Here is a 25812-nt window from a genome sequence, read left to right on the forward strand (position 1 = left end):
TTTTGAGAAACATTTTTTTTTACTTTTTGCTATTAAACATGTTCAGTAAAAAAATTTTAAAAAATCAAATTCTGTCATAAATTCATGCTAAAATGTATTCTGTGACATGTCTTTGCTTAAAAAAATTCCAATACGTGGAAATTAATTGGTCTATGTGAATGTTTTAGCGTTTTCAAATAGCGGTATGGATATTGGGATTTTCTTTTTTTTTTACTAGTAATGGTGGCGATCAGCGACTTCCCCAGTGACACCAATACAGTGATCACTACTAAAAAAAGCACTGACAGTGTGCTAATGGCACTGGGCATGCAGGGGTTAATGTGAGGGGCGATCAAAGGGTTAACTGTGTGTAGGGAGTGTTTTACTATGGGGGCGGGGTGCTTTGCTCCATGTTTGTACAGTTGGCTACACAGATTCACTAAGGAAAGCCCACAGATAAGCTGTCCTCAATTGTCATAGTTTGATTCAGAGAATCCTATTATATCCCTTCCCTTTCCCAGTTCCAAAAATGAAATAAAGACAACAGAGAAGCTAGAACCCCCAGACTGATGATTGGAGTAATGAGTGAACGTTGTGTGCACCTGGTATAAGAAATGTGGTGTGCTTGGCTGTGGGAGAAGATCTAGGGGGAAGGCTGGACAAGATACAAGCAGCCCCTGCGGGGGGAGCTCTACATAAGAAGCACTGGTGGGAACTAGTAGTAACTTTTATTATGTATTTAGCTGTTTCTGGAAGACAGTTAGCAAAGCTTTATGTCCGCATTGGGGAAGGTCCAATTTGATAACTTTGATCACCTCCTACTTTTCTTTTTTTTTTTTTTCTGCAGTGGTCTTCATACACGAGAACCATAAAAGTGTGTTTTAGTTATCATACGGAAACCTTTTAAACAATCTTTTATCTGCCAGAGCTTTCAGCCTCTCATATTCCTGTTTTTTAGCTTCTGCTTTTGTCTCGGTAACTATAAATTCATATACAAATTTCAGAAGGAACTTCTTGTGCTGTATACGTTCTTTCATTGGATCCCTTGGCTGTGCCAGGCGGAATCTTACTTCTTGCAAAGCTTCCACGATCACTTTCTGTATATCATTGCACCGTCCTGGAGTCTTCCTGTGGTCCGTAGGGGTGTAATTCTCAATGGCCAGCACCATTTCTGCTCCCCTACGTCTAAACTTAGATTCTAAGTCTTTGTAGTCGTTCTTAAACTTGTATGTAAGGACAACAATAGGAAAAACCCCTGTCATTATAATAAAAAATAGGCAAGTTCAGTTGAAAATGTAAACTTCCAAGAGTTCACTACCTTTAACAAGTTTATTTTTCTGGTCATATTAAGAATGGCCTTTCCTTTTCAGTGTGCAGCAAGAAATGTTCTTCTTTACATCCATATCAATGGGAACCTGCATATGGCTCCTGACAACTCTCATAATTCAGTGCAGAACCTGAGATCACATTACAGGCGCTGAGTCACATTCAAAATGGCATCTCTATGGAATAATTGTATCTTTAGGTTTTTGAAATATTGTTTTTTTAAGGTTCAGTTGTAAATTTTCTTTGTTTTTCTGTATGACACTTTTTTTTCTTTTTTTCTTAAATGAAAGTGAAGTATAAAAATGGCAACCCTGGCACTGATTCTAGATTTACTACATCCAAGGACAGGTGCATTACTGGCCATTTGTGTATTTATACAAAATATATGTAGAGGGAGAAAATGCTGTACAATTGTATATGATCTCAAAAACGAATTAATGAAAGTGTATGTGAACACAAGAACACAAATGTAATATATTGCAGCTTTCCAGTCCTCAGATGGTGAGGAGTGTCAAGGTGTTGTGTCAATTGCAATTTAAATTGCAAAGCTTTTTTGGCCCTGTTTCTCCTATGGATCACAGGAGTGCAGTTCATTCTGCATGACTGTGGCCCACTTTCAGCCAACAGACGTAACTCAGCTAGTCCAGGCGCTGGATCGATCCCGACTCTACTGTCAGGATTTACTCAGCAGCCCGAACCGGCAGCAAGTTACTGAGAGCCTGAGGCAGCCCTTCTTGCCCTCTCCACAGCTCAGCGTTACAGTGAGTGGTGAGGGGCAGAGCAAAGAGCTGGTGACTGACAGTCCCGGTTTTCTTCTCAGAATGGAGGGGGGAATTCAGTGATCAGGGGTGTCTGATCGCTCAGTTCTCAGTGCAGAATCGTCAGGGAACAGATGCAGCATCAGAGTGATGCTGCATTCACCTAGGTGAGTATATATTTTACATAAAGAAGAGTGACATAAAGAAGAGTGACATGAGTGAGTGCCCTGGATTTTGTTTTCTTGGATTGCTACTTGAAAATGTGCTGTTTTGGTTCATAGCAAGTGGAATCCCTAACTGCTTCTGCCCTCTCCATTCTGACAGAGAGCTTGCATGGGTTCCAAACAAATTCACACCTTCTTGTTGAATGTCTCTGAATAATGGTCATAGCATCCTGGGCCTCTTCCTCCATCATAGATACCACCACTATGTGATTCAAAAACTTATGGAAGGGGAGGTGAAGGTGTGAGGGATACATTTCTTTAGGAAGACTTTGAGGAACACCCCCTTGACCAGACCTGTGTATATACTTTCAGTCATGGTAAGTGAGCTATTAATTACATTTTTTTCTTTTACAATCATCTTGGCTGATAGAAGAGTCACCTCACTCTATTCTTTTTTGAATCCCTTAAGTCAACAAAGATGTTCTTCAGGTAGTCTTAGCAGTGAAACATCTGAGAAGTGAAATTACCTGTCATATCTCTGCAGTTCGTGAAAAAGCTGTGCAATTCATCAAGTTGCTCCTTTGGAAGTTTGTGCCTCGCACTAGAAGAAAACCAAAGTTTAGTGTCCTTATATACCAACTTTCTTCAAAGATATTTCATTTTTTTAGATAGGAAAGTTGTTTCACCTCCTGACATCTTGTATGTCTATAAATGATTGGGAAGACTAGCTGAGAAAGACAGACCTCTTGAATATGGACTTGTGGGTAGAGGATGGGACACAAACTGCTGCAGGACAGTCCCACATGAAATGACATTCAAAGAAAATTGACAACTCAACTTATAACTGCTTGCCTACAATGTAACTGATATACTCTCACCGGCCACTTTATTAGGTCCACCTTGCTAGTACCGGGTTGGACCCCCTTTTGCCTTCATTCTTCATGGCATGGATTCAACAAGGTGTTGGAAACACTTCTCAGAGTTTCTGGTCCATATAGACATGATAGCAACACGCAGTTGTTGCAGATTTGTTGGCTGCACATCCATGAACCATTGATACAAGGTAGGATAGATCCATGCTTTCATGTTGTTTATGCCAAATTCTGACCCTACCATCTGAATGTTGCAGCTGAAATTGAGACTCAGCAAACCAGGCAACATTTCTCCAATCTTCTATTGTCCAATTTCGGTGAGCCTGTGTGAATTGCAGCCTCTGTTTCCTGTTCTTAGCTGACAAGAGTGGCACCCGATGTGGTCTTCTGCTGCTGTAGCCCATCTGCTTCAAGGCTGGATATATAGTGCATTCAGAGATGGTATTCTGCATACCTCGGTTGTAACAAGTGGTTATTGGAGTTACTGTTGCCTTTCTAGCATCTGGAACCAGTCTGTCCATTCTCCTCTGATCTTTGACCTCAACGAGGCATTTTCCTCCAAACAACTGCCACTCACTGGATATTTTCTCTTTCTCGTTCAAAGTCACTTAAATCCCCTTTCTTCCCCATTCTGATGCTTGGTTTGAACTTCAGCAAGTCGTCTTCACCACGTCTAGATGCCTAAATGCATTGAGTTGCTGCCATGTGATTGGCTAATTAGCACCAATTAGTTACCAAGCAATAGAACTGGTGTTTCTAATAACATGGCGGGTGAGTGTGTAGGGCAGCAAGAAAATAACATTAAAGTAGTTGTAAACATTTATTTTAATAACAAACATGTCTACACTTACCTGCTCTATGTAATAGAATTGCACAGAGTGGCCCCCGATCCTCCTCTTCTCAGGTGCCTTGCCTGCACTCCTCGCTCCCGAACCCTGCTGCTGCATCCATTGACACAGACAGCAGGACTTGGCCCTGCCCCCCACTCCCTTATCAATGGAGTTGATTGACAGGAGCAGGAGCCAATGGCTGCTATCAATCTGCCCAATGAGGAGGGACAAAGCCAGGAGAGCCCCAGCTCTCATTCACAGCTTTGGATCACGATGAAGCTCAGGTAAGCGGGGGGGGGGGGAGGTAAGCGGGGGGGGGGGTGAGGGGGTGGGTCTGTTACCCTTTCGTAAGATAGAAACCTTGAGGCTTTAGAACCACTTTAATGCCGACCCCCCGATTTAGATGTTTTGAGGTCAAAGTTCAAATTTCAGAACACAAAATGTGCCTAACTCATGTCATATGGTAATTCATAAGTTTCCACATATAAGAACAGGTCATGCAGAGGGTGGTATAATGACTGCCAATTCACCCACACGCTGAACAATTTACCCCATATTATTATTATTATTACACAGTATTTATATAGCACTAAAAGGTTTGCTCAGCGCTGTACATTATAGTGGGGGACAGAACATGAGACAATACAGTAACAATACAATACATGAGGGGTTCGAGGGCCCTGCTCTTTCGAGCTTACAATCTAGGAGGGAGGGGATAGTGGTACAGGAGGAAGTGGCTGTGGGGGATGGAGTGGTAGGAAGAGTGGAGGAGATTGGCTGTTAGGTGAGGGTGGGGTAGGCTTCCCTGAAGAGATGGGTTTTCAGGGTGTGCCTAAAGGTGAGGAGTGTAGGTGACAGTCTGATGGATTGGGTAGTGAGTTCCAGAGGATGGAGGAAGTCCTGGAGAAGTCCTGCAGTCGGGCGTGGGAGGAGGAGACCAGGGAGCTAGAAAGTAGGAGGTCTTGTGAGGAGCGGAGGGCACGGGTAGGGTGGTATTTGGGTATCAGGTCGGTGAGGTAGTTTGGGGCAGTATGGTGGACGGCTTTGTACGTCAGTGTTAGTAGTTTGAATTTAATGCGTTGGGCAATCGGGAGCCAGTGGAGGGAATGACAGAGGGGGGTGGAGGACACTGAGTGGAGGCCAGTGGAGGGAATGACAGAGGGGGGTGGCAGAAGCGGAGCGGTTGGTAAGGTGGATGAGTCTGGCCGCTGAGTTCAGGATAGACTGGAGCGGGGATAGCCTGCGTTGGGGTAGGCCGGTGAGGAGGGAGTTGCAGTAGTCCAGACGTGATATAATAAGGGAGTGAATGAGTTGTTTAGTGGTGTCTGGGGTTAGGAACAAACGTATTTTGGAGATGTTGCGGAGGTGGAGCCTGCATGAGTTTGTCAGCGATTGGACAGGAGGTTGGAAGGACAGGTTTGAGTCAAGAGTGACACGTAGGATTTTGGCTTGCAGGGTGGGACTGATGGTGGTGTTGTTGGTCGTGATGGAGAGGGTGGGGTGGGGGGTGTGGGCTGGGGGGAAGATTAGGAGCTCGGTTTTGGAAAGGTTCAGTTTGAGGAAATGGAGCGACATCCAGTCTGATATGTCGTTCAGTATGTCGCTGTACATTATAGTGGGAGACAGAACATGAGACAATACAGTAACAGTAACTGTGCTCTTGCCACGAAACGGGTTAGGGATAAGGATACCTCTCATACCACTTGCTACCTACATGGTCCATGCATGTGACTGTCGGCCATCTTTTTGGATTCTGTGAATCAGCTTCTTTGGATTTTACTATGTAAGTCTGCTACCTGTTTTTACCAATCTCTTGAATAAAAATACTACACTATCAAGATTTTTCTCTTTTGGGTCTTATTGCTGAGTCCCTGAGATGATCTCCTGATATGAAAGCACACCACCCCTGGCGATAGAGGATATAAGGCAAATTCGTGTTACTGTAAAGAGGCGCACTCCCCCTGGTGGTAGGAGACGGTAGGAGACGGCAAGAGCGGTGCACAGTTGTTCCTGAGGGCTCTACGCTGAGGACCATTGGGCTGTGACCAGGAGTAGGTCATTATACTCCAATGCGCTTTGTCTTGTGCTATCTGGTTAGTGCATTTTACAGCTACTCTCCTATCACAGAAGTCACGGATTTGATTGATACTCGGATGTACTCCTAGATCTAATGACTCTAACATCCCTATCACTATATGCACTTTGATTGGTCGGATGAATCTGTACCACTTACCCGACCACTGTTTACATTAATTGATGTCGCACTTTTAATGCATTTCCTTCTATTACTGCTGTACATATGTAAATTTTCCTACTATATACTTAAGCGCTGCATTTTTTGCTTTATTTTATTCTCTATGAAGAGGTTACACGAGGTTTACCTTTATGCTAGCAGCTTGAATTTTTCACACCCAGCGCTCGTTTTTATTCTATTTTATCATTCAGGTAAATGCTTGCTTATAGCAAAGTAATTCTTTGCTATAAGCAAATTGTGTAAAAAAAAAAATACTGATCACTTCCCCAAAGTAGTACACTATTACTATGGTAACAGTGTACTACTTTGGTCATAGTAAAATCTGAAAAAAAAAATTTTTTCATACTGTCACCAGTAAGTGTCCCTGTTCACCGCCATGCCAGTTATATGATGACGCTGTACTGCACTGGTGACAGTATGTAAAAAAAAAAATAGTGAAAATAATTTTTTTCATTTTCCGAAAAATTCTGCCAAAAAAAAATACAACTTCAAAAAACTCGCCATTCCTCTTATGAAGTACATCGGACTGTCTACTCTTCAAAAAGGGGTCATTTGGGGATATCTGTACTGTCCTGACATTTGGGGGGATATCTGTACTGTCCTGACATTTGGGGGATATCTGTACTGTCCTGACATTTGGGGGATATCTGTACCGTCCTGACATTTGGGGGATATCTGTACTGTTCTGACATTTGGGGGATATCTGTACTGTCCTGACATTTGGGGGATATCTGTACTGTTATGACATTTGGGGGATATCTGTACTGTTCTGACATTTGGGGGATATCTGTACTGTTCTGACATTTGGGGGATATCTGTACCGTCCTGACATTTGGGGGATATCTGTACCGTCCTGACATTTGGGGGATATCTGTACTGTTCTGACATTTGGGGGATATCTGAACTGTTCTGACATTTGGGGGATATCTGTACTGTTCTGACATTTGGGGGATATCTGTACTGTTCTGACATTTGGGGGATATCTGTACTGTCCTGACATTTGGGGGATATCTGTACTGTCCTGACATTTGGGGGATATCTGTACTGTCCTGACATTTGGGGGATATCTGTACTGTCCTGACATTTGGGGGATATCTGTACTGTTCTGACATTTGGGGGATATCTGTACTGTCCTGACATTTGGGGGATATCTGTACCGTCCTGACATTTGGGGGATATCTGTACCGTTCTGACATTTGGGGGATATCTGTACCGTCCTGACATTTGGGGGATATCTGTACCACCCTGACATTTGGGGGATATCTGTACTGTCCTGACATTTTTGGGATATCTGTACTGTCCTGTCATTTGGGGGATATCTGTACTGTCCTGACATTTGGGGGATATCTGTACTGTTCTGACATTTGGGGGATATCTGTACCGTTCTGACATTTGGGGGATATCTGTACCGTCCTGACATTTGGGGGATATCTGTACCGTCCTGACATTTGGGGGATATCTGTACCGTTCTGACATTTGGGGGATATCTGTACCGTCCTGACATTTGGGGGATATCTGTACTGTTCTGACATTTGGGGGATATCTGTACTGTTCTGACATTTGGGGGATATCTGTACTGTTCTGACATTTGGGGGATATCTGTACTTTTCTGACATTTGGGGGATATCTGTACTGTCCTGACATTTGGGGATATCTGTACTGTCCTGACATTTGGGGATATCTATACTGTTCTGACATTTGGGGGATATCTGTACTGTTCTGACATTTGGGGGATATCTGTACTGTTCTGACATTTGGGGGATATCTGTACTGTTCTGACATTTGGGGGATATCTGTACTGTCCTGACATTTGGGGATATCTGTACTGTCTCAAGAAATTAGATTGGCTGTCAGTACTTCAGGATTGATCAATATTCAGATCTATACCATAGTTTGTGAACTCTATAACTTTCCTACAAACTAACAAATACATCCTAATTTGTGTTATTTTCACCAAAGACATGTAGCAAAATACATCTCGGCCTAAATTTATGAAGAACAATTATTTATTTGTAAACTTTTATAACAGAAACAAAGAAAAATGTGTTTTTTTTTTTTAATTTTTGGTCTTTTTTTGTTAATTTAGCAAAAAATAAAAACCCCAGCGGTGATTAAATACCACCAAAAGAAAGCTCTAGCTGTGTGAAGAAAATGATAAAATTTTAGTTTGGGTACAATGTTGTATGACCGCGCAATTGTCATTCAAAGTGTGAGAGCGCTGAAACGTGAAAAATGGCCTGGGCAGGAAGGTGTAAAATTGCCCGGTATTGAAATGGTTAAGACATTCAACCAATTTATTTGTCCAATTTATTGGTTTCTATGTAGAAATGATCCTGATTTTGAACTCTACCGGCGTTAGTAAATAAACCCCTAATTGACACTGGGGTGGGAACTGACTGACACTGACATCACCAGTGATACTAACACAGTTTTCAGTGATAATGCTGTACACTGTCACTGTACTAAAGACACTGGCTGGGAAGGGGTTAACATCTAGGGGCAATCAAAGGGTTAACTGTGTGCCTACCAATCTGTAAAGTGTGTGATGTATGCAATATGTGCTGCTTTTACTAATAGATGTGGCTGTCTCTTCTCCCTGATTTGCAGGGAGAAAAAACAGGCACATTGCTGCTCTATGTACAGAGCCCTGTGTTTTTAGTAAACATAGGGCTCTGTACTGTGATTTGCTAAGCTGATCAGCAGGTCCTGGTCATAAGTCATTGGCCGGAACCTGCTGACCAACTTGTGCTGTACTGTATGACAGTACAGATGGGCATTGCGCCCGCATGCGCTCCCCATACCTGGAAATGCCGGATCGCATACATGTATGTTCCCAGCGCAGAGCGGCTGACCTGCCGCAGTAACAGTACATGGGACGGCCCACAAGTGGTTATACTTTATAGCCAATTACAGTCATGCAAAGTAGCACAAAACATACATCAAATATTATAATTTTGTCATAACAATGTATGCAAAGCTTTCTATAGATCCATACCTGTAAACAAATATGGGGACAATAAAATCGGTGTAGTTTGGTGTTAGGTCAGAATCCTCCACCTGGGACATTATCCACACAAAGTCCTTAGTCAGCACCACTTCCTCATCCAAGGGGAGAAAATGACCTGCGAGTGACAACAGACAGACATAAAAAGATACCAGAGTTATAGGAGCTACATGACTGGTGTCCACCATAACGTCACACATCGGGGCCAATTTACTAAAGATTAGAGCATGACCACTTTGCAGAGTCAGTTTTCTCACTTACAGTAGCTTAGTACATGAGGAGAAAATGAAAGCACAATTCTTTTGTTCAGAATATCTTACCATCTGTATGGAAAATGAAAGAAAAAATAAAGATGTTGGCTTGCCCATGATAGGAGGACTGAAGTCAGCCAGATTCAGCGCATCCTCTAAGTGCAAATTCACTTATTTAATGTGGAACTTTAACTAAAAATATAAAAACTGTCAGACAGGCAGGAATTGTAATGCAGAAGACTCATGCTTTGCCTCTTCTGCACTAAAGTTACTTACCTGCCTGTCCACCCCTGTAGAGTGAGCCGCTCACTGTACAAATTCAGGGATGCCAAACCTCACGGAACTCCCGTGTGTGTGGCCAATGACAACGAGCAATGACAGCCGCCGCTTGCTGTGGTGGCACACCTGTAGATCCGCTCCTGAGTCCATAGACACACATAGTGCAGCTTGGTCCTGCCTCCCATTCCTTTCCTACAGCATTTGATTGACAGCAACAGAAACCAATGGCTCCCACTGCTGCCTTTGTGTCCTGTGAATTCTTGGAGAGAGAAAAGAGCCACCACAGACGGGCACAGTGCTGGATGGAGTGAGGACTCAAGTAGTTGGGGAAGGGGAGGGGGGGGTCAAATAATGGGACATTTACTACCTTAAAGTGGTTGTAAAGGTTCAAGGTTTTTCACCTTCATGCATTGTATGCATGAAGGTAAAAAACTTTCTGTGTACAGCCTCCCCCCAATACTTACCTGAGTCCCATTCCAATCCATCGGTGTGCATAACAGCTTCAGCTGTCCCGAGTCTCTTCCTCCTCATTGGCTCTCACTGCTGTCAATCACAGCCAGTCAGCCAATGAGGAGAGAGAGGGGGCAAGGCGAAGCCACACCTCTGTGTGTGAATAGATACACACAGCAGCAGCTTGGCAACATGCCTACTCAGGTGCCCCCGTAGCAAGCTGCTTGTTATGGGGGCGTCCGACATAAAGGAGGAGCCAGGAGTGCCAGAAGGGGACCCAAGAAGTGGAGGATCCGGGCTGTTCTGTGCAAAACCACTGCACACAGCAGGTAAGTATATCATGTTTGTTATTTTACAGAAAAAAAATAACCTTTAGTATCACTTTAAAATGATCGGGATCTTTTTTTTCTTAACATTTTAGGCAGGTTATACTTACAATGGTTCTGCACACAACAGCCCCCAACCTCCTCCTCTGTGGTCACCCACCAGTGCTCCTGACTCCTTTCCCCTTCCAAATGCCCCTATAATAAGCCACTTACTATGGAGATACTAGTGCAGGCTTACTCCCAAGCTGCGCTGTGTGTGTCCATTGACACACACATTGCAGCTCAGCAACACCACTGCTGCCTCCTCACAGGCTGTGCCTAACAGTAGCAAGAGCCAACGTCCAGTGAGGAGGAAGAGAGAGGAGGGAGCCACTGCTCTGGGGATTGAGATTGGGCTCAGGTAAGTATTTGGTGGGGGGAGGGGGGGGGGTAGGGCAGCTGAACACAGAAGGATTTTTACCTTAATACAGAGAATGTAAACAACTTTCTGCCTTTGCAACCATTTTAATGCAGGGAATGTATTAAGGTAAAAAATGTCTAGGTTTTACCATCATTTTAAGGACATGAAGTAGGGAGAAAGGAGAAGGTGGCAGGTGTCTCCAAGCTGGCCCTTAGGGGACTATTACTCCCCCTGACACCAGAAATGAGGAATTAATTTTCCCACTGACACCAATCATGGGGTACTATTCCTTCAACTGACACCAAAGACAAGATACTATATCTCACCTTGAGACCAGAGATGCGGAACTAAATCTCCTACTGACACTAATTATAGGGCACAATTCCTCCCACTGGAACCAATGGTGTCATTTTTTTACTCCCACTGACCACCAAGCAGGGCTTTATTTCAGTGGGAATATGGGGAATGTAGTTCCATCACTAAATGTATGTTATGGCTAGGGATACTGGGGTGTGTTTGAGTATCTATTGATGCTGGCTTGTACAGGATCAGTTGTCACTTGGAGGATCTATTGTTGCAGGGGGTCTATGGTTGTTGACGGGGGCTCTATTGTGTCTTGTGGGAGAACTATTGCTGCTGGAGGGGGTGTTATGTTGCTGGGAGGGATCTACTGATGCTGGCTGCTGGGAGATCTATTGTTTCTAGCAAGGGTCTATTATTGCTGGGGGGGTATTTGTTGCGAGGGGGTCTTTTTTTTTTTGGTTCTGTATTCTCTAAAAGGACTGTACTGAGAGGTGGGACCAAGGGACAGTGCTCAAAGGTGGGTGAGGGATGGAGACAAGGGGTGACTCGAAAGGGGGAGTACCTGCACCTATTCTCTGAGAAACAAAAGCCATGCCACCAAGCCTATGACATTGTGATGGCGGAGCATTTTCTACTCCCACTGGCCACAGTCCGAACCCCCATAAAGTAAACTGGCCCTTTGTTTTGAAAATTTGGAGACCCCTGATGTAGAGAAACCTCGAGAACATCTATAGACACCCTCCCAGACTCAGAGAACCGCTCTGTAGTCATCTTTCGGCTATATTGCGGCAATGTGGTGGTTAATAATTGATAATTGACATTTGCTTTAGTAAATCTCTCTCACCATGACATCTGTTGCTGTTTTCTTTATAGGATTATAGTCTATTTTATAGTCCATCGGTCTTTTTTTCTTTTTTTACACCATACTACCAACCAAAAATGCTGACATATGACATAAAAGACCACCTTCATTGTCAGAGGTTTGTGGCAAAATGTTTCCAGTCTTTGCAATTTCTATTTAAAAGTGAAAAATGGCAACAAATTCATTAGATTTGGGGCAGCTGAATACAATATAAACATATTTTATGAGACATTTCATTACCATTGTATGAACTTTCCTCCCAAGCATAATAGGTTGAAAAAGAAAATATTTTATAGATTACCTAGTTGTGCATAAGCCACCGCTTCCTCAGCTCCGTCCTTTGTTCTGAATCCTCTGTTGTCCACGATGGAGATGGTATCAGTAAGTTCATACATGTTTCTCCTCGTTGTGATAACGGAGGATTCAGCTGATCCAGTTCTGGCACGGGTCCGGAATTCGTGTTCTCCAAGGGTGTAGATGCAGGAGTTGACAAAAGCCGATTTGCCATGACCGGTATAACCAAACAGCTGCAGGAGCACCCTGGTGTATGTCTGGTCCTCTGAGGAACCTCCTGGAAGATGAAAATCAAGGATGAATTGTTTGTATTGTGTGGGGTCAATTGCTGGAAACATTGCCCAGTGTCTTGTTTCTGTGATATTCTGTTTCTGGTAAAATTTGCTTCCACGTTTGCTGCGTACAAAGGTGATGGGAGTGTGCTGAAATGTTTCTTATACAGATTACATTCCTTGCACACAGGTATAACAACATGCCACAAACTGAACCGGGTCCTGCCCTTGTATCTTACACACAACTATAGGAAAAACTTGTATTTATTTTTTCCATATTTGGATACCATAAGGGATGGTTATGTTTGTTTGTTTGTTTCTGTTTTTGTTTTGTTTTTTTCCATCTGTGTCCTATTGGGGAGATTTCTTTTCACTTCCTGTCCCATAGCCACAACAGGAAGTGGGAGGAAATCCCTCCAAATTGACAGAAGGTTCTCACCAGAACCAGGGCTCTTTTTCTCAAAGAATAGGTGCAGGAACTCTCTCTATCCTAGGCGCCCTTGTCCCCGCCCCTCACCCACCTCCAAGCACTGTTCCTTGGTTCCACCCCCTAAACCCCCCCCCCCCGTGTTACTTTTTTTAGAGCATACAGAAGTATCATTTTGTTGTGTTATGTAATTTGTTAACAACAAGAAAAGCAGTAAAATAGATCCCCTGCAGCCAGCAACAAAATACCCCCCAGCAACACTAGACTCCAAGCAGAAACAACAGATCTTCTCTCAGCCCTTATGTTACATGGGGGTCAGTTGTTGATGGGTGGGATCTACTTTTGAGGGAGGGGTCTATTGTTACTGACCCTCCAGCAGTCAGGAACAATATACCCTTTTGAGGGAGGGGTCTATTGAATTGACCCTCCAGCAGTCAAGAACAATAGACCCTTCCCTCAACAAGAGACCCCCCGCAAAAATAGATCCCCCAGCAACAATAGATCCTCAGCAGCCAGCATCAATAGACCCTCCAGGACACCCCAGCGCCCCTTTGCCTCTACATACAATTAGTGCTGGAGGTGCTGGAATGTGTTCCCATGCGTTCCTGATGAAAGAAGCCCTGACCAGAACTAGTGTCCCCAATGGGAGATTTCCCTTTCTATTCCTGTGCTGGTAACAACAAAAATGTTTTTTTTTTTCAATTTCACTCTGTACTCTATCCAAAAATGGTAGAATTACAGGCTAAATAAAACTTAAAAATGCCCCCCCCCCCCCCTTCTAGCACCTATGTTGGCTAACCTGTATAAGAAAGATGTATATACAGTACTAACCCTTCTTCATCTCGCTCCAGTTGGGTCATGTGATCCGGCTCCCTTGTGTCAGCCAGCAGTGGGTGCAAGGCAAAGGAGGGAGCGACAACAATGGCTGTGACATGGGGGCCTGTAAGAGACATCACCGCTCTAGGCTTTCCCAGTCATTGTTCAGCGCTCCCTCCTCTCCCCTGCAGCTGCCACTGGCTGACACAAGGGAGATCATGTAACCAGACCAGAGAGGGCTGAAAATAGGTAATAGGCATAAGTGTATAAGTACACGGCTCAAAAAAAATGAAAAGAAAAAGAAAGACTTTGTAATCCGAGTCTAGCATCAAGTCCATGACACTCCTGGGATATTGATCTGGTCAGTTAAGTCACAGAGGGGGTTGTCCATCAGTTTCAGCTGCTTTGGTCTTAAAGAAATGAACAACAGGTGGACTAGATGGGCAACAATGAGGTGACTCCCAAACAGGAATGGTTTTACAGGAGGAGGCCACTGACATTTTTTTCCCTACTCAACTTTCCTGTTTTTCGTTAGTTTTGTATTTGGCTAGCATCAGTGTTAGTACTGGTAGCATGAGGCCATACCTGGACCCTACAGAGGTTTCACAGGCAGTCCAACTCCTCCAGGATGTCACATCAATACGTGCCATTGCCAGAAGGTTTGCTGTGTCTCCCAGCACAGTCTCAAGAGCATGGAGGAGATTCCAGGAGACAGGCAGTTAGTCTAGGAGGGCTGGACAGGGCCTTAGAAGGTCCTTAACCCATCAGCAGGACCGGTATCTGCTCCTTTGTACAAGGAGGAACAGGATGAGCACTGCCAGAGCCCTACAAAATGACCTCCAGCAGGACACTGGTGTGAATGTCTTTGATCAAACAATCAGAAACAGACTTCATGAGGGTGGCTTGAGGGCCCGACGTCCTCTAGTGGCCCTGTGATCACTGCCCGGCACCATAGAGATGGATTGGCATTTGCCATTGAACACCAACATTGGCAGGTCCGCCACTGGTGCCCTGTGCTTTTCACAGATGAGAGCAGGTTCACCCTGAGCACATGTGACAGACGTGAAAGGGTCTTAAGAAGCCATGGAGAATGTTCTGCTGCCTGTAACATAGTTCAGCATGACGGTTTTGGTGGTGGTTCAGTGATGGTCTGGGGAGGCATATCCATGGAGGTATGCAAAGACCCCTACAGGCTAGATAATTGGACCCTGACTGCCATTAGGTATCATGATGAAATCCTTGGACTCATTGTCAGACCCTACGCTGGTGCAGTGGGTCCTGGGTTCCTCCTGGTGCAATGGGTCCTGGGTTTCTCCTGGTGCACGACAATGACTGGCCTCATGTGGCAAGAGTATGCAGGTAGTTCCTGGAGGATGAATGAATTGATACCATTGAAAGGCCCCCACACTCACCTGACCTAAGTCCAATAGAACACCTCTGGGATATAATGTTGGGGTCCATCCGATGCTGCCACGTTGCACCTCAGACTGTCCAGGAGCTCAGTGATGCCCTGGTCCAGATCTGGGAGGAAATCCCCCAGGACACCATCCGTGGTCTCATTAGGAGCATGCCCCGTCATTGTCAGGCATGTATACAAGCACGTGGGGGCCATACAAACTACTGAGGACCATTCTGAGTTGATGCAATGACATTTCAGTCAAATGGACTAGCTTGTGGCATCATTTTTTCATTTTTGGGGTGTCTTTGAATTCAGTCCCTTGTAGGTTGAATTACCCCGTCCATATCAGTATAGATATCCAGCATGATATTTTCCCCATTAAGAACTGATGTGTTTTCAAAGTCTTCCTTTCATTTTTTTGAGCAGTGTATATACATCTTTCTTACTCGGATTAACATAGGTGCTGGGGCATTTTGAATCCCTTGGTGTCAGCGCCTCCCAGCCCTTTAAAGGGTTTGTGGTGCCAGGAGTAGGTTAGGGTGATTGGTTATCACGGCGGTCACATGATCGGAAATCGCAAGTAGTGATCAGGACCTTTCTGTGAGGCACCGGTAAATTTGCTGGATGCACACATGGTGCTCACTCTTGGTGCATATTTTGTTTACATTGGGTACACAAATATGCGGTCCCTCAGCGCCAAGGCCCAGCCACCAAGAGGCCCCATATTTGCGTGCACTTGGCCCCGAGTTAAGATAAGTTAGGTTTAGGCTGAAATTCTACTCTAACAGTTCCTTGGGGGGGGATTTACTAAAACTGGAGAGTGCAAAATCTGGTGCAACTCTGCATAGAAACCAATCAGCTTCCAGGTTTTTTCATCAAAGCTTAAGAGTGCTGAAGTTTTAGTAAATCTCCCCCATAGTGGTTTATAAAAAAGGATATTAAACAAGAGAGGGGCTGCCCTTTTATTGGCAGCACAGGACACCACAATGCATAGGAGTGAGTTATTGTGCATCGCCATGTGTTGCAGTGCAGGTCCTTTGCCTTAGAGTGTTAGGGCGCCATTCAGGAAAAACATGTGTAACCCAAAAGTGTGAAACTGAAAAGAACTCTTGTGACTTTTGTGCCTAAAGATTGTAAATATTGGGGGTTAATGGGTGACCAGTAGATGATATGTTATAATTGTATATTTATAATACAGTACATCCAGTTTCCCTGCAAGCCAGTATGAATTCAATGTAGCACCCTATAGTGTACATTGTTTTTTAAAGTAGTTTGAGGCATGTTAGAAGCCTGAGTTTAGTTAGAGGGTTACTTCAGGTCAGGGCTAGGGGGCTCTGTAGGTGAGTCCTCTGGTATCTGCCCCTGCTTGAAACTTGGAGAAGTTTCTAGAATCCAGTAGGCAGAGGTGAGGAGGGGCCGATCTGCATATTTATGAGAGTCTGATCAATCCTAGGCAGAGGCCTTGTAGTGTGGCAGACCACCCCATAAATATGAGAGAGCCATGCTTGCAGGAGAGGTGGGTGGAAAATGTAATGCTGAGAAGTGTTGCTGTGTAGCCTGGAGAGGCTGGAAGCTGAAGAAGAGCCCTGCAGTCCACTGGGGAAGAACAGCCTCCATAGCCTGGAGAGGAACTATTTCAGCTACAGAGGCCTGAAAGCAATTCTATCCACCGCTGCAGGACAAGGACAATGTGAGCACCTCTATACCCCCAGGGCCTAGAAGGGAGAATTCTGCTGGATGCAAGTTCTTGGCAAGTCTTGGCAGTCTAATGCTTAGCCAGTTCCTTGTTCTTGGATTGGATACTTAGCCAGATGAGCTGGGATGAAAGATTGGCTCTTAAGGAACTCAGGGATGAAAGATTGGCTCTTAAGGAACTCAGGGATGAAAGATTGTCTCTTAAGGGACTCAGGGGGAAATGTGATGTTGCTATCAGAAACAGCATATGAAATGGAAATAAAGCAACAATTAGGTGATACCTCAACCTATGTTAAACTATCTAGCAACCCCTTTCCATCATTGGTCATGTCCCTTAATGAAAAACTGTCCTGGGCACATGATGTGGGCTTGATAACCAAGAAGGATCCTGCAATATACATCATTCCCAAGGTACATAAAATGTAGACAACCCCCCTGGAAGGCCCATTATATCGACCATTAAGAGTACCCTGGAGCACATAGGAAGGATGTCTTAATCAATCGATGGTGACACGCCTACCATCATATGTTCAGGACACTAGGGATGTTCTCATCCAATTAAACCATGTGGAAGTTAAAGTAGGTACTATACTTGTGGGTATTGATGTTGAGTCGCTTTATACTTCCATTCCCCATCAATGGGGACTGGGAGCAACAGTTCATTTCCTACAGTCATATTATCCTGAAATGGGAGCTCAAAATGAATTTATCTTGAAATTACTTGAATTTGCTCTTAGCCACAACTGCTTTCAATTTTTAGGAACCAGTTATCGCCTGATAAGGGGGACCTCCATGGGAACTCCCATGGGCTCCTGCATATGCGTGCCTACATCTTGGGTGGTGGAAAGAGGAGGTCATCTACTGTTCACCGATGTACCTTGGCCACGCTTGTCAAAAGGCCTGAAAGCAGTCAGCAACCCACCACGCTGACAGGACAGGACAGTGTGAGTACTTCTATATCCCCTGGGCCAGATAAAGGGAGAAGGAGGTCAGGTGAAATATCCAACTAGTTCTCATTCGGGACTACTTAATTGTTATATCTTGGAATCCCTTGCCCCGGGACAATGTTAGGTACCGCCCGGCGGTATCTCTAGTGAACCACAGAACGGGATTCCCCAGATTGTGGAGTCTAAGCCCCAGTCTGCTTATTTGCCAGAGCCCCTGTTGGTGGGGATGGACTTGGAGCAGAACTGAGACCAGGTCGCGGCCCCTGGGTACACCCAACTGTGGTAGAGAGGGTCGCCGGAGGTATGTACAGGAGAAGAGCCTGATGTGAAGAGACTGGCAGGCCCTGGACAGTAGCGACTGGATCCGAGCGGGATGGATGGATGGGTGGATGACAGTATGGAGTATAGTGGGGTCGGACAAGCCAGGTCGGTAACAGCAGAGGCAGAACGGTACAGGGCAGCAGGCAGAGAGTAACCGGGTCACGAGCAAAGGTTCGGCAATAAAAGGTCAAATAATTCAGGAGTAGGCAGAAGAGTAGTCAGGGACGAGCCAAGGATCAGAGCAGGAGACGGTCAACGGATCAGGGTCAGGCAGGGTCGGCAACTAGCAATCTCTCTGGAACACAAGATAACAGGAAAAGCAGGAAAGACCATACGGCAATTTGAGTATTGCCAGAGTCTGTTAAAATAGTGTGCCCTGTGCACTCATTGGTGCCAGGCGCACGTCTGTGAGCGCGAGTGTGCATGCATGGCCGCCGTGGGCGCCCAGGTCCTAGCACCCGCACGCTATTGCGCCTAGACAGACCGCGCTTCCGCAGACTCATGAGCCGCGGTAACTCCCGGAGTCCCTGACATTGCCCCCCCCCCCTCCCTACTGGCAACCTCCAGATGCCCAACTGATTTCTCCTTTGGGGCTGGTTGTGAAGGAATTCCCGAATAAACCTAGGAGCATGAACATTTTGAGCAGGCTCCCACAAATTTTCTTCTGGCCCATAGCCTTTCCATTTGATGAGGTATTGCGTCTGACCACCCCTCCTCCTGCAGTCAATAATTGCTTCTATCTCAAATTCCTCTCTCCATCAATGTCTATGGCCTCCGGGAGTCTAGATCTACAATCTGAAAAGGGATCCGGTGCTGCAGGTTTGAGCAAAGACACATCAAAGACAGGGTGTATCTTAAAAGATTCCGGAAGCGCCACCTTATAAGCAACCTCATTGATCTTACGTTCTACCCGGAATGGGCCCATGAATCTGGGTGCCAATTTCCTTGAAGGATATGCTAGTTTCAGATTGGTCGTTGCCAACCAAACTTGGTCCCCTGGGTGCACAACCAGTTCCCCTCTTCTTCTCTTATCAAAAGTTCTCTTGCTATCCTCCTGGGCCCTTGCCATTGTCTCCTGTAACAATTTGTTATTGGACGTAAAAACATTTAGGGTCTCTTGAGCCGCTGGGACTGAGTTTTCCGGGACCATATCAGGCAGGAAAGTGGGATGGAACCCATAGTTGGCGAAGAACGGGGACTGCTTAGTGGCCGAATGGCATGCTGTCAGGAATGGACTCAGCACTGGTGGTGGGACTCACCTGCCGTGTGGGCTGCAGTAGTGTTCCTGTTTCGTTGCTGACCCGGCTTGATCCTGACCTCTGCTGACCGTCTCCTGTTGAACCCCTGGCTTGCCTGACCATCCTTCTGCCTGATCCCCTGTACCGCGCTGCCCGTGAGTTACTGAACCCAGCTTGTGACCTTGACCATTCTCTGCCTGCTCCTTTGGTACCTTGCTGCCCGCACGTTGCTGACTTGGCCCGTCTGACCATGCTAACTACTCTGCCATCCATCCATCCTGCACGGATCCAGCCGTACCTGCACATACCTCTGGCGGATCCCTCTACCACTAGCAGGTGTACTCAGGGGCCACGACCTGGTTCCTGTCTGCTCCAAGTCCATCCCCACCATCAGGGGCCCTGGTGAATAAGCAGACTGGGACTTAGACTCCGCGCCCCGGGGAATCCTGTCCTGGGGACCACTAGAGGTACCACCAAACGGTCATTACAAAACCCTACGGCCGGCCTGACCGTTCCACCTCTCCAGCCCTGACTACGCCTGTGTTCCTGCACCTACTAAGATTAGTGGAAGGTTGGTTTGTTCACTGTGCGTTTATATATATATATATGGGTGGCTAATAATAACCTGTATTATACTATACCTGAAACCTGCGTTTCCCTGTGTCAGTCCACACCTTTCTGGTCATTCCTAGATTCCTGACATCACACCAAGGCCTTTCCTGACCAGAAGTGGCTGCACAGGGAAGCCATCTTGACTTGTTGTGAAGGATGCATCCTGATGAGGTTATATATTTGTCTATGCTAGTCTTTGATGACAGAGAATATGCCTATCAGACTCTGCGGGAGTATACCAGGGATCAGCTGCTAGAGTGCATACGGGTCGCTCATTCCCTAGTAGGTCAGGTCCTAGAGCTCTCTGAAGTGCAACCATTGATTCAGGCTTGTGTTGAGTTGGCTTCATCTAGTACCCCTGAAAGCAGGGATGAATTCCTTCCTCCATTCAGGGTGAGTCAAATAATATCACTGGTATGGTTGTTGGAGGATGATCCGGATTGCTTCTTGGAGCATTATTCAGCATGTTCACCACATGTGCTAAAGAAGTGTATAAACGCAGTGCAATCTTCGACCAGACAGGCCTTGTGTAAGCTGAGCGTTGTCCAACCCTTACTGCAGACATGGTCAGACTTGTTACAGCTAGCCTCAGTCAGCTTGCAACAAACCAGTCCTGTTTCTCATCATTCCTCTGCTCAAAGCTCTTTTCCTGCATTACCGACAGCACCCCCAGTGACAGCCCAGTATACCCTGCTATCTACCACATGTCAGTCCCCTGCTCCCACTCGCTGTACCATCCTGCCAGTATCCAAACCGGTCAGCCTGTCGTCTGAGAACCCGCCTTCCGTGGTTCAGCCAGTTGACTTGGTGCCCGCTGTCGTACCAGTTGACTCGGTGCCCGCTGTCGAGCCAGATGACTTGATGCCTGATGATTCGGTGCCCGCTGTCGTGCCCGTTGACTTGGTGCCCACTGTTGTACCAGTTGACTCGGTGCCAGTTGACTCGGTGCCCACTGTCGTGCCAGTTGACTCGGTGCCCGCTGTCATGCCAGTTGACTCGGTGCCAGTTGACTCGGTGCCCGCTGTCGAGCCTGATGACTTGATGCCTGATGATTCGGTGCCCGCTGTCGTGCCAGTTGACTTGGTGCCCGCTGTCGTACCAGTTGACTCGGTGCCAATTGACTCGGTGCCCGCTGTCGAGCCAGATGACTTGATGCCTGATGAGTCGGTGCCCGCTGTCGTGCCAGTTGACTTGGTGCCCGCTGTCGTACCAGTTGACTCGGTGCCAGTTGACTCGGTGCCCACTATCGTGCCAGTTGACTCGGTGCCCGCTGTTGAGCCGGATGACTTGATGCCTGATGACTCGGTGCCCGCTGTCGTGCCAGTTGACTCGGTGCCAGTTGACTCGGTGCCCGCTGTCGAGCCAGATGACTTGATGCCTGATGATTCGGTGCCCGCTGTCGTGCCAGTTGACTCGGTGCCCGCTGTCGAGCCAGATGACCTGATGCCTGAGGACCCAATGCCCGCTGTTGAGCCACATGACCCGATGCCTGATGACTCGGTGCCCGCTGTCATGCCAGTTGACTCGGTGCCCGCTGTCGAGCTTGGTGACCCGGTACCCACGGTTCTGCTAGATGGCTCGGTGCCCGCTGACATGCCCAGTGACTCGGTGCGCGCTATCGAGCTTGGTGACCCAGTACCCACGGTTCTGCTAGATGGCTCGGTGCCCACTGACATGCCCGGTGACTCGGTGCCCGCTGTCGTGCCAGTTGACTTGGTGCCCGCTGTCGAACTTGGTGACCCGGTACCCGCGGTTCTGCTAGATGGCTCGGTGCCCGCTGACATGCCCGGTGACTCGGTGCCCGCTGACTTGCCAGGTGACTATGTGCCCGCGGTTCTGCTAGATGGCTCGGTGCCCGGTGACTCAGTGCCCGCTGTCGTGCCAGATGACTTGGTGCCCGCTGTCGTGCCAGATGACTTGGTGCCCGCTGTCGTGCCAGTTGATTCAGTGCCCACTGTTGTGCCAGTTAATTTGGTGCCTGCTGTCGAGCTTGGTGACCCGATACCCGCGGTTCTGCTAGATGGCTCGGTGCCCGCTGATGTGCCCGGTGACTCGGTGCCCACTGTCGTGCCAGATGACTCGGTGCCCGCTGATGTGCCTCTGCCCGCTGCACAGCCCGACATGCCAGCCCCTGATGTCCAGCTAAACTGGCCAATAACTGATTCCCAGCCTGCTCCTGGAAATCCTGTGCCCAGTGACCTGCCTTCCTGGGTTCTCCTACACAAAGAGAAGTCTACCAGCAGGAAACCCAGCCAGCCGGTTTACTCCGGCAGTTGGATATTCAGCCAGTTACCTGACCCGGGCGGTGGAACATTTTGCCCACTAAGGACTGTCTTTAGCGTCCTGAGGCCGCTCCTTGAGGGGGGGGGGGGGGTACTGTCAGGAATGGACTCAGCACTGGTGGTGGGACTCACCTGCCGTGTGGGCTGCAGTACCAGAGCTGACCAGCGGGTGCTCTCAGCAGCCAGAAGCTCACACCTGCAGTCAGCCAAACCTGGGGGCTGATTGCAGAAAGGTGTATTTAAGGCATGACCAGGCCTGTGATCTGGGCCTTGGTGTATGTTTTCCCATGAGCCTCTGTACCTGGTATCTTGTGTTCCTGTTTCGTTGCTGACCCGGCTTGATCCTGACCTCTGCTGACCGTCTCCTGTTGAACCCCTGGCTTGCCTGACCATCCTTCTGCCTGATCCCCTGTACCGCGCTGCCCGTGAGTTACTGAACCCAGCTTGTGACCTTGACCATTCTCTGCCTGCTCCTTTGGTACCTTGCTGCCCGCACGTTGCTGACTTGGCCCGTCTGACCATGCTAACTACTCTGCCATCCATCCATCCTGCACGGATCCAGCCGTACCTGCACATACCTCTGGCGAATCCCTCTACCACTAGCAGGTGTACTCAGGGGCCACGACCTGGTTCCTGTCTGCTCCAAGTCCATCCCCACCATCAGGGGCCCTGGTGAATAAGCAGACTGGGACTTAGACTCCGCGCCCCGGGGAATCCTGTCCTGGGGACCACTAGAGGTACCACCAAACGGTCATTACAGAACCCTACGGCCGGCCTGACCGTTCCACCTCTCCAGCCCTGACTACGCCTGTGTTCCTGCACCTACTAAGATTAGTGGAAGGTTGGTTTGTTCACTGTGCGTTTATATATATTTATATATATATATATGGGTGGCTAATAATAAACTGTATTATTATACTATACCTGAAACCTGCGTTTCCCTGTGTCAGTCCACACCTTTCTGGTCATTCCTAGATTCCTGACACATGCATTGTTATAAGCAAACTCTGCTAGGGGCAGGAGTGCCAGCCAGTTATCTTGGAGGAACGAGGTGTAACACCTAAGGTATTGTTCCAGAATTTGGTTAGTTTGCTCAGTCTGTCCGTTCGTTTGCGGATGATATGCTGAAGAGAAAGACAGTTTGATTTCCAAACCTTCGCGCAAGGCCTTCCAAAACGTAGAAGTGAACTGGACTCCCCGATCTGAAACGATATTGTTCGGCACTCCATGGAGTCTCACTATTTCCTTAATGAACACTTGTGCCATTTCGGAAGCAGGAGGTGTACTTTTCAATGGGAGGAAATGAGCCATCTTAGAGAGACAGTCCACCACTACGAAAATCACAGTATGATTCTGCGATGGTGGCAATTCCACAATAAAATCTATAGAGATCATGCTCCTGGGTACCGGCAAGGGTCGCAACAGACCCCAAGCCTTGTCCCTGGTGGGCTTGTTCCATTTGCAGATAACACAGGTCTTAACGTACATCTCACAGTCTTTGGACATACTTGGCCACCAAAATGTACATCGTACTAACTCTAAAGTCTTGTGTGTTCCAAAATGACCCGCCAATGGGTGGTCATGGCAATAGCCCAGGACCAGGGTCCAAGCTTCTTTGGGTACCAGGATCTGCTCCCCCCTCCATAAGAGACCCTCTCTGCTCTGTACAGAGACTCCAGGTAGGTTGGGGGCCCTTGTGGATGCAGCCTGTAACTTAGACAGGAGTTCAGACTGTAGCAATAAGAAACTACCTGCCGGCAAGATGGTATCTGGCTTGGGCATTTCTTTAGGGTCTTCAAACATCCGGGAGAGAGTGTCAGGCTTGGTATTCTTAGATCCAGGTCAGTAGGTTATATGCAGAGTGAATCTTGAAAAGAATAACGCCCATCTGGCCTGACGCGGTCTGAGGCGTTTAGCTGTCCTCAGGTATTCCAAGTTTTTATAGTCTGTGTAGACCAGAATGGGATGCGAGGCTCCCTCCAACAAGTATCTCCATTCCTCCAATGCCGTTTTGATTGCCAACAACTCCCAATCTTCGATGTCATAATTCCTTTCTGACGGGGTAAGCTTCCTAGAAAAGAAGGCCACCGGGTGCATAAGCTCCTTTACCCCTACCCTTTGAGACAGTATTGCTCCCACTCCGTTTTCTGACGCATCTACCTCTAAGATATAAGGCAGTGATGCATTGGGGTGACTTAGGATAGGAGCTGCCATGAACAGCTTCTTCAAGGACTCAAAGGCGACCTGTGCCTCTGGGATCCACTGAAAGCTTACCCCCATCTTCGTAAGTTGGGTGAAGGAAGATACCAGGCCTGAGAAATTCTTAATAAATTTCCTGTAGAAATTGGCGAAGCCAATAAATCGCTGAACCCCTTTCTTATCTGTGGGGACCGGACATTCTAAGATCGCAGAGATCTTCTGGGGGTCCATAGCAATTCCAGTGGTGGAAATGATCAGCCCCAGGAATGGGATACTGTGCTGTTCGAAGCTACACTTCTCGGCTTTGGCATAAAGCCCGTGCTGGCGAAGACACCCCAGCACGCTTCTGACATGACCTCGATGCGCCTCCAGAGATGAGGAAAAAATCAGAATATCGTCTAAGTACACGATCACAAAGATATCCAAAACATCGTTCACAAAATGCTGAAAGGTGGCCGGTGCGTTACATAACTCGAATGGCATAACTAAGTATTCGAAGTGCCCGAACCAAGTGCGGAAAGCGGTTTTCCACTCATCCCTTTCGCGTATGCAGACCAGATTGTAAGCACCCCTAAGATCTAGCTTAGTAAAAAAGATGCCGACTTTAACCTTTGAAACAATTCAGGGACTAAGGGAAGGGGATAACGGTTCTTAACTGTAATTTTGTTCAGATCCCTATAGTCAACACAGGGCCTCAGGGACTGGTCCTTTTTTTCCACAAAAAAGATTCCGATCCCAGCCGGTGATGTGGAAGGATGGATGAATCCCTTCCGAAGATCCGGTTCTCCAATCAATTTGGGGATCATTCGCTCGTAACCAGGGGAGCCCCAAAATAACTGGAAATAAAGGGGACGCAATGGCGTCCAAGCGGAGGAGTTCTTGATGATGACTGGCCACTGTGGTGTGTATAGGAGGGGTCTCCCGATCTACCAACCCGGACTTAATTTGAGACCCGTCAGCCAGGAAGATGTTCAGGCACTGCTCTTTAGACAGTAACGGAATCTGCTGTTGGGCTGCAAAGCTAAGGTCTATGAAGCAGCTGCAGGTCCCTGAGTCAATAATGGCCATCACTTATACAGTTCTTCCAGGGAGCTGAAATGAGATTGGTACGGCTAAATGAGTTGGGTCATCTAGGCCAGCAGGAGACATAGCAGAAACAAAAGAAGAGTACTTGCATAACTTCTCCGGACAGGAGCACACTATATGACCCGCTAGAGGTCACAGATTGTTTATCCGGCGTCTCTGGCATTCT

At 47.0% G+C, this 25812-nt stretch overlaps 1 protein-coding gene across 1 annotated transcript; it reads right to left on the reverse strand.

Moving 5' to 3' along the window:
• Window positions 1–2117: 2117 nt before the first annotated feature.
• LOC149437979 (uncharacterized) lies at window positions 2118–12757 on the reverse strand. Its single transcript, XM_089660383.1, has 3 exons — window positions 12360–12757; window positions 9179–9305; window positions 2118–2828 (listed from the first exon to the last, which is right to left on the reverse strand). The coding sequence occupies exons 1-3, from the start codon at window positions 12688–12690 to the stop codon at window positions 2723–2725; spliced, it is 564 nt and encodes a 187-aa protein (XP_089516509.1). The 5' UTR covers window positions 12691–12757; the 3' UTR covers window positions 2118–2722.
• Between the last annotated feature and the right edge of the window lie 13055 nt (window positions 12758–25812).

This window comes from Staurois parvus, unplaced genomic scaffold (genome assembly GCF_062004578.1).
Source record: "Staurois parvus isolate SC_StPar_1 unplaced genomic scaffold, SC_StPar_1.0 ptg001234l, whole genome shotgun sequence".
Taxonomy (NCBI): Eukaryota; Metazoa; Chordata; class Amphibia; order Anura; family Ranidae; genus Staurois; species Staurois parvus.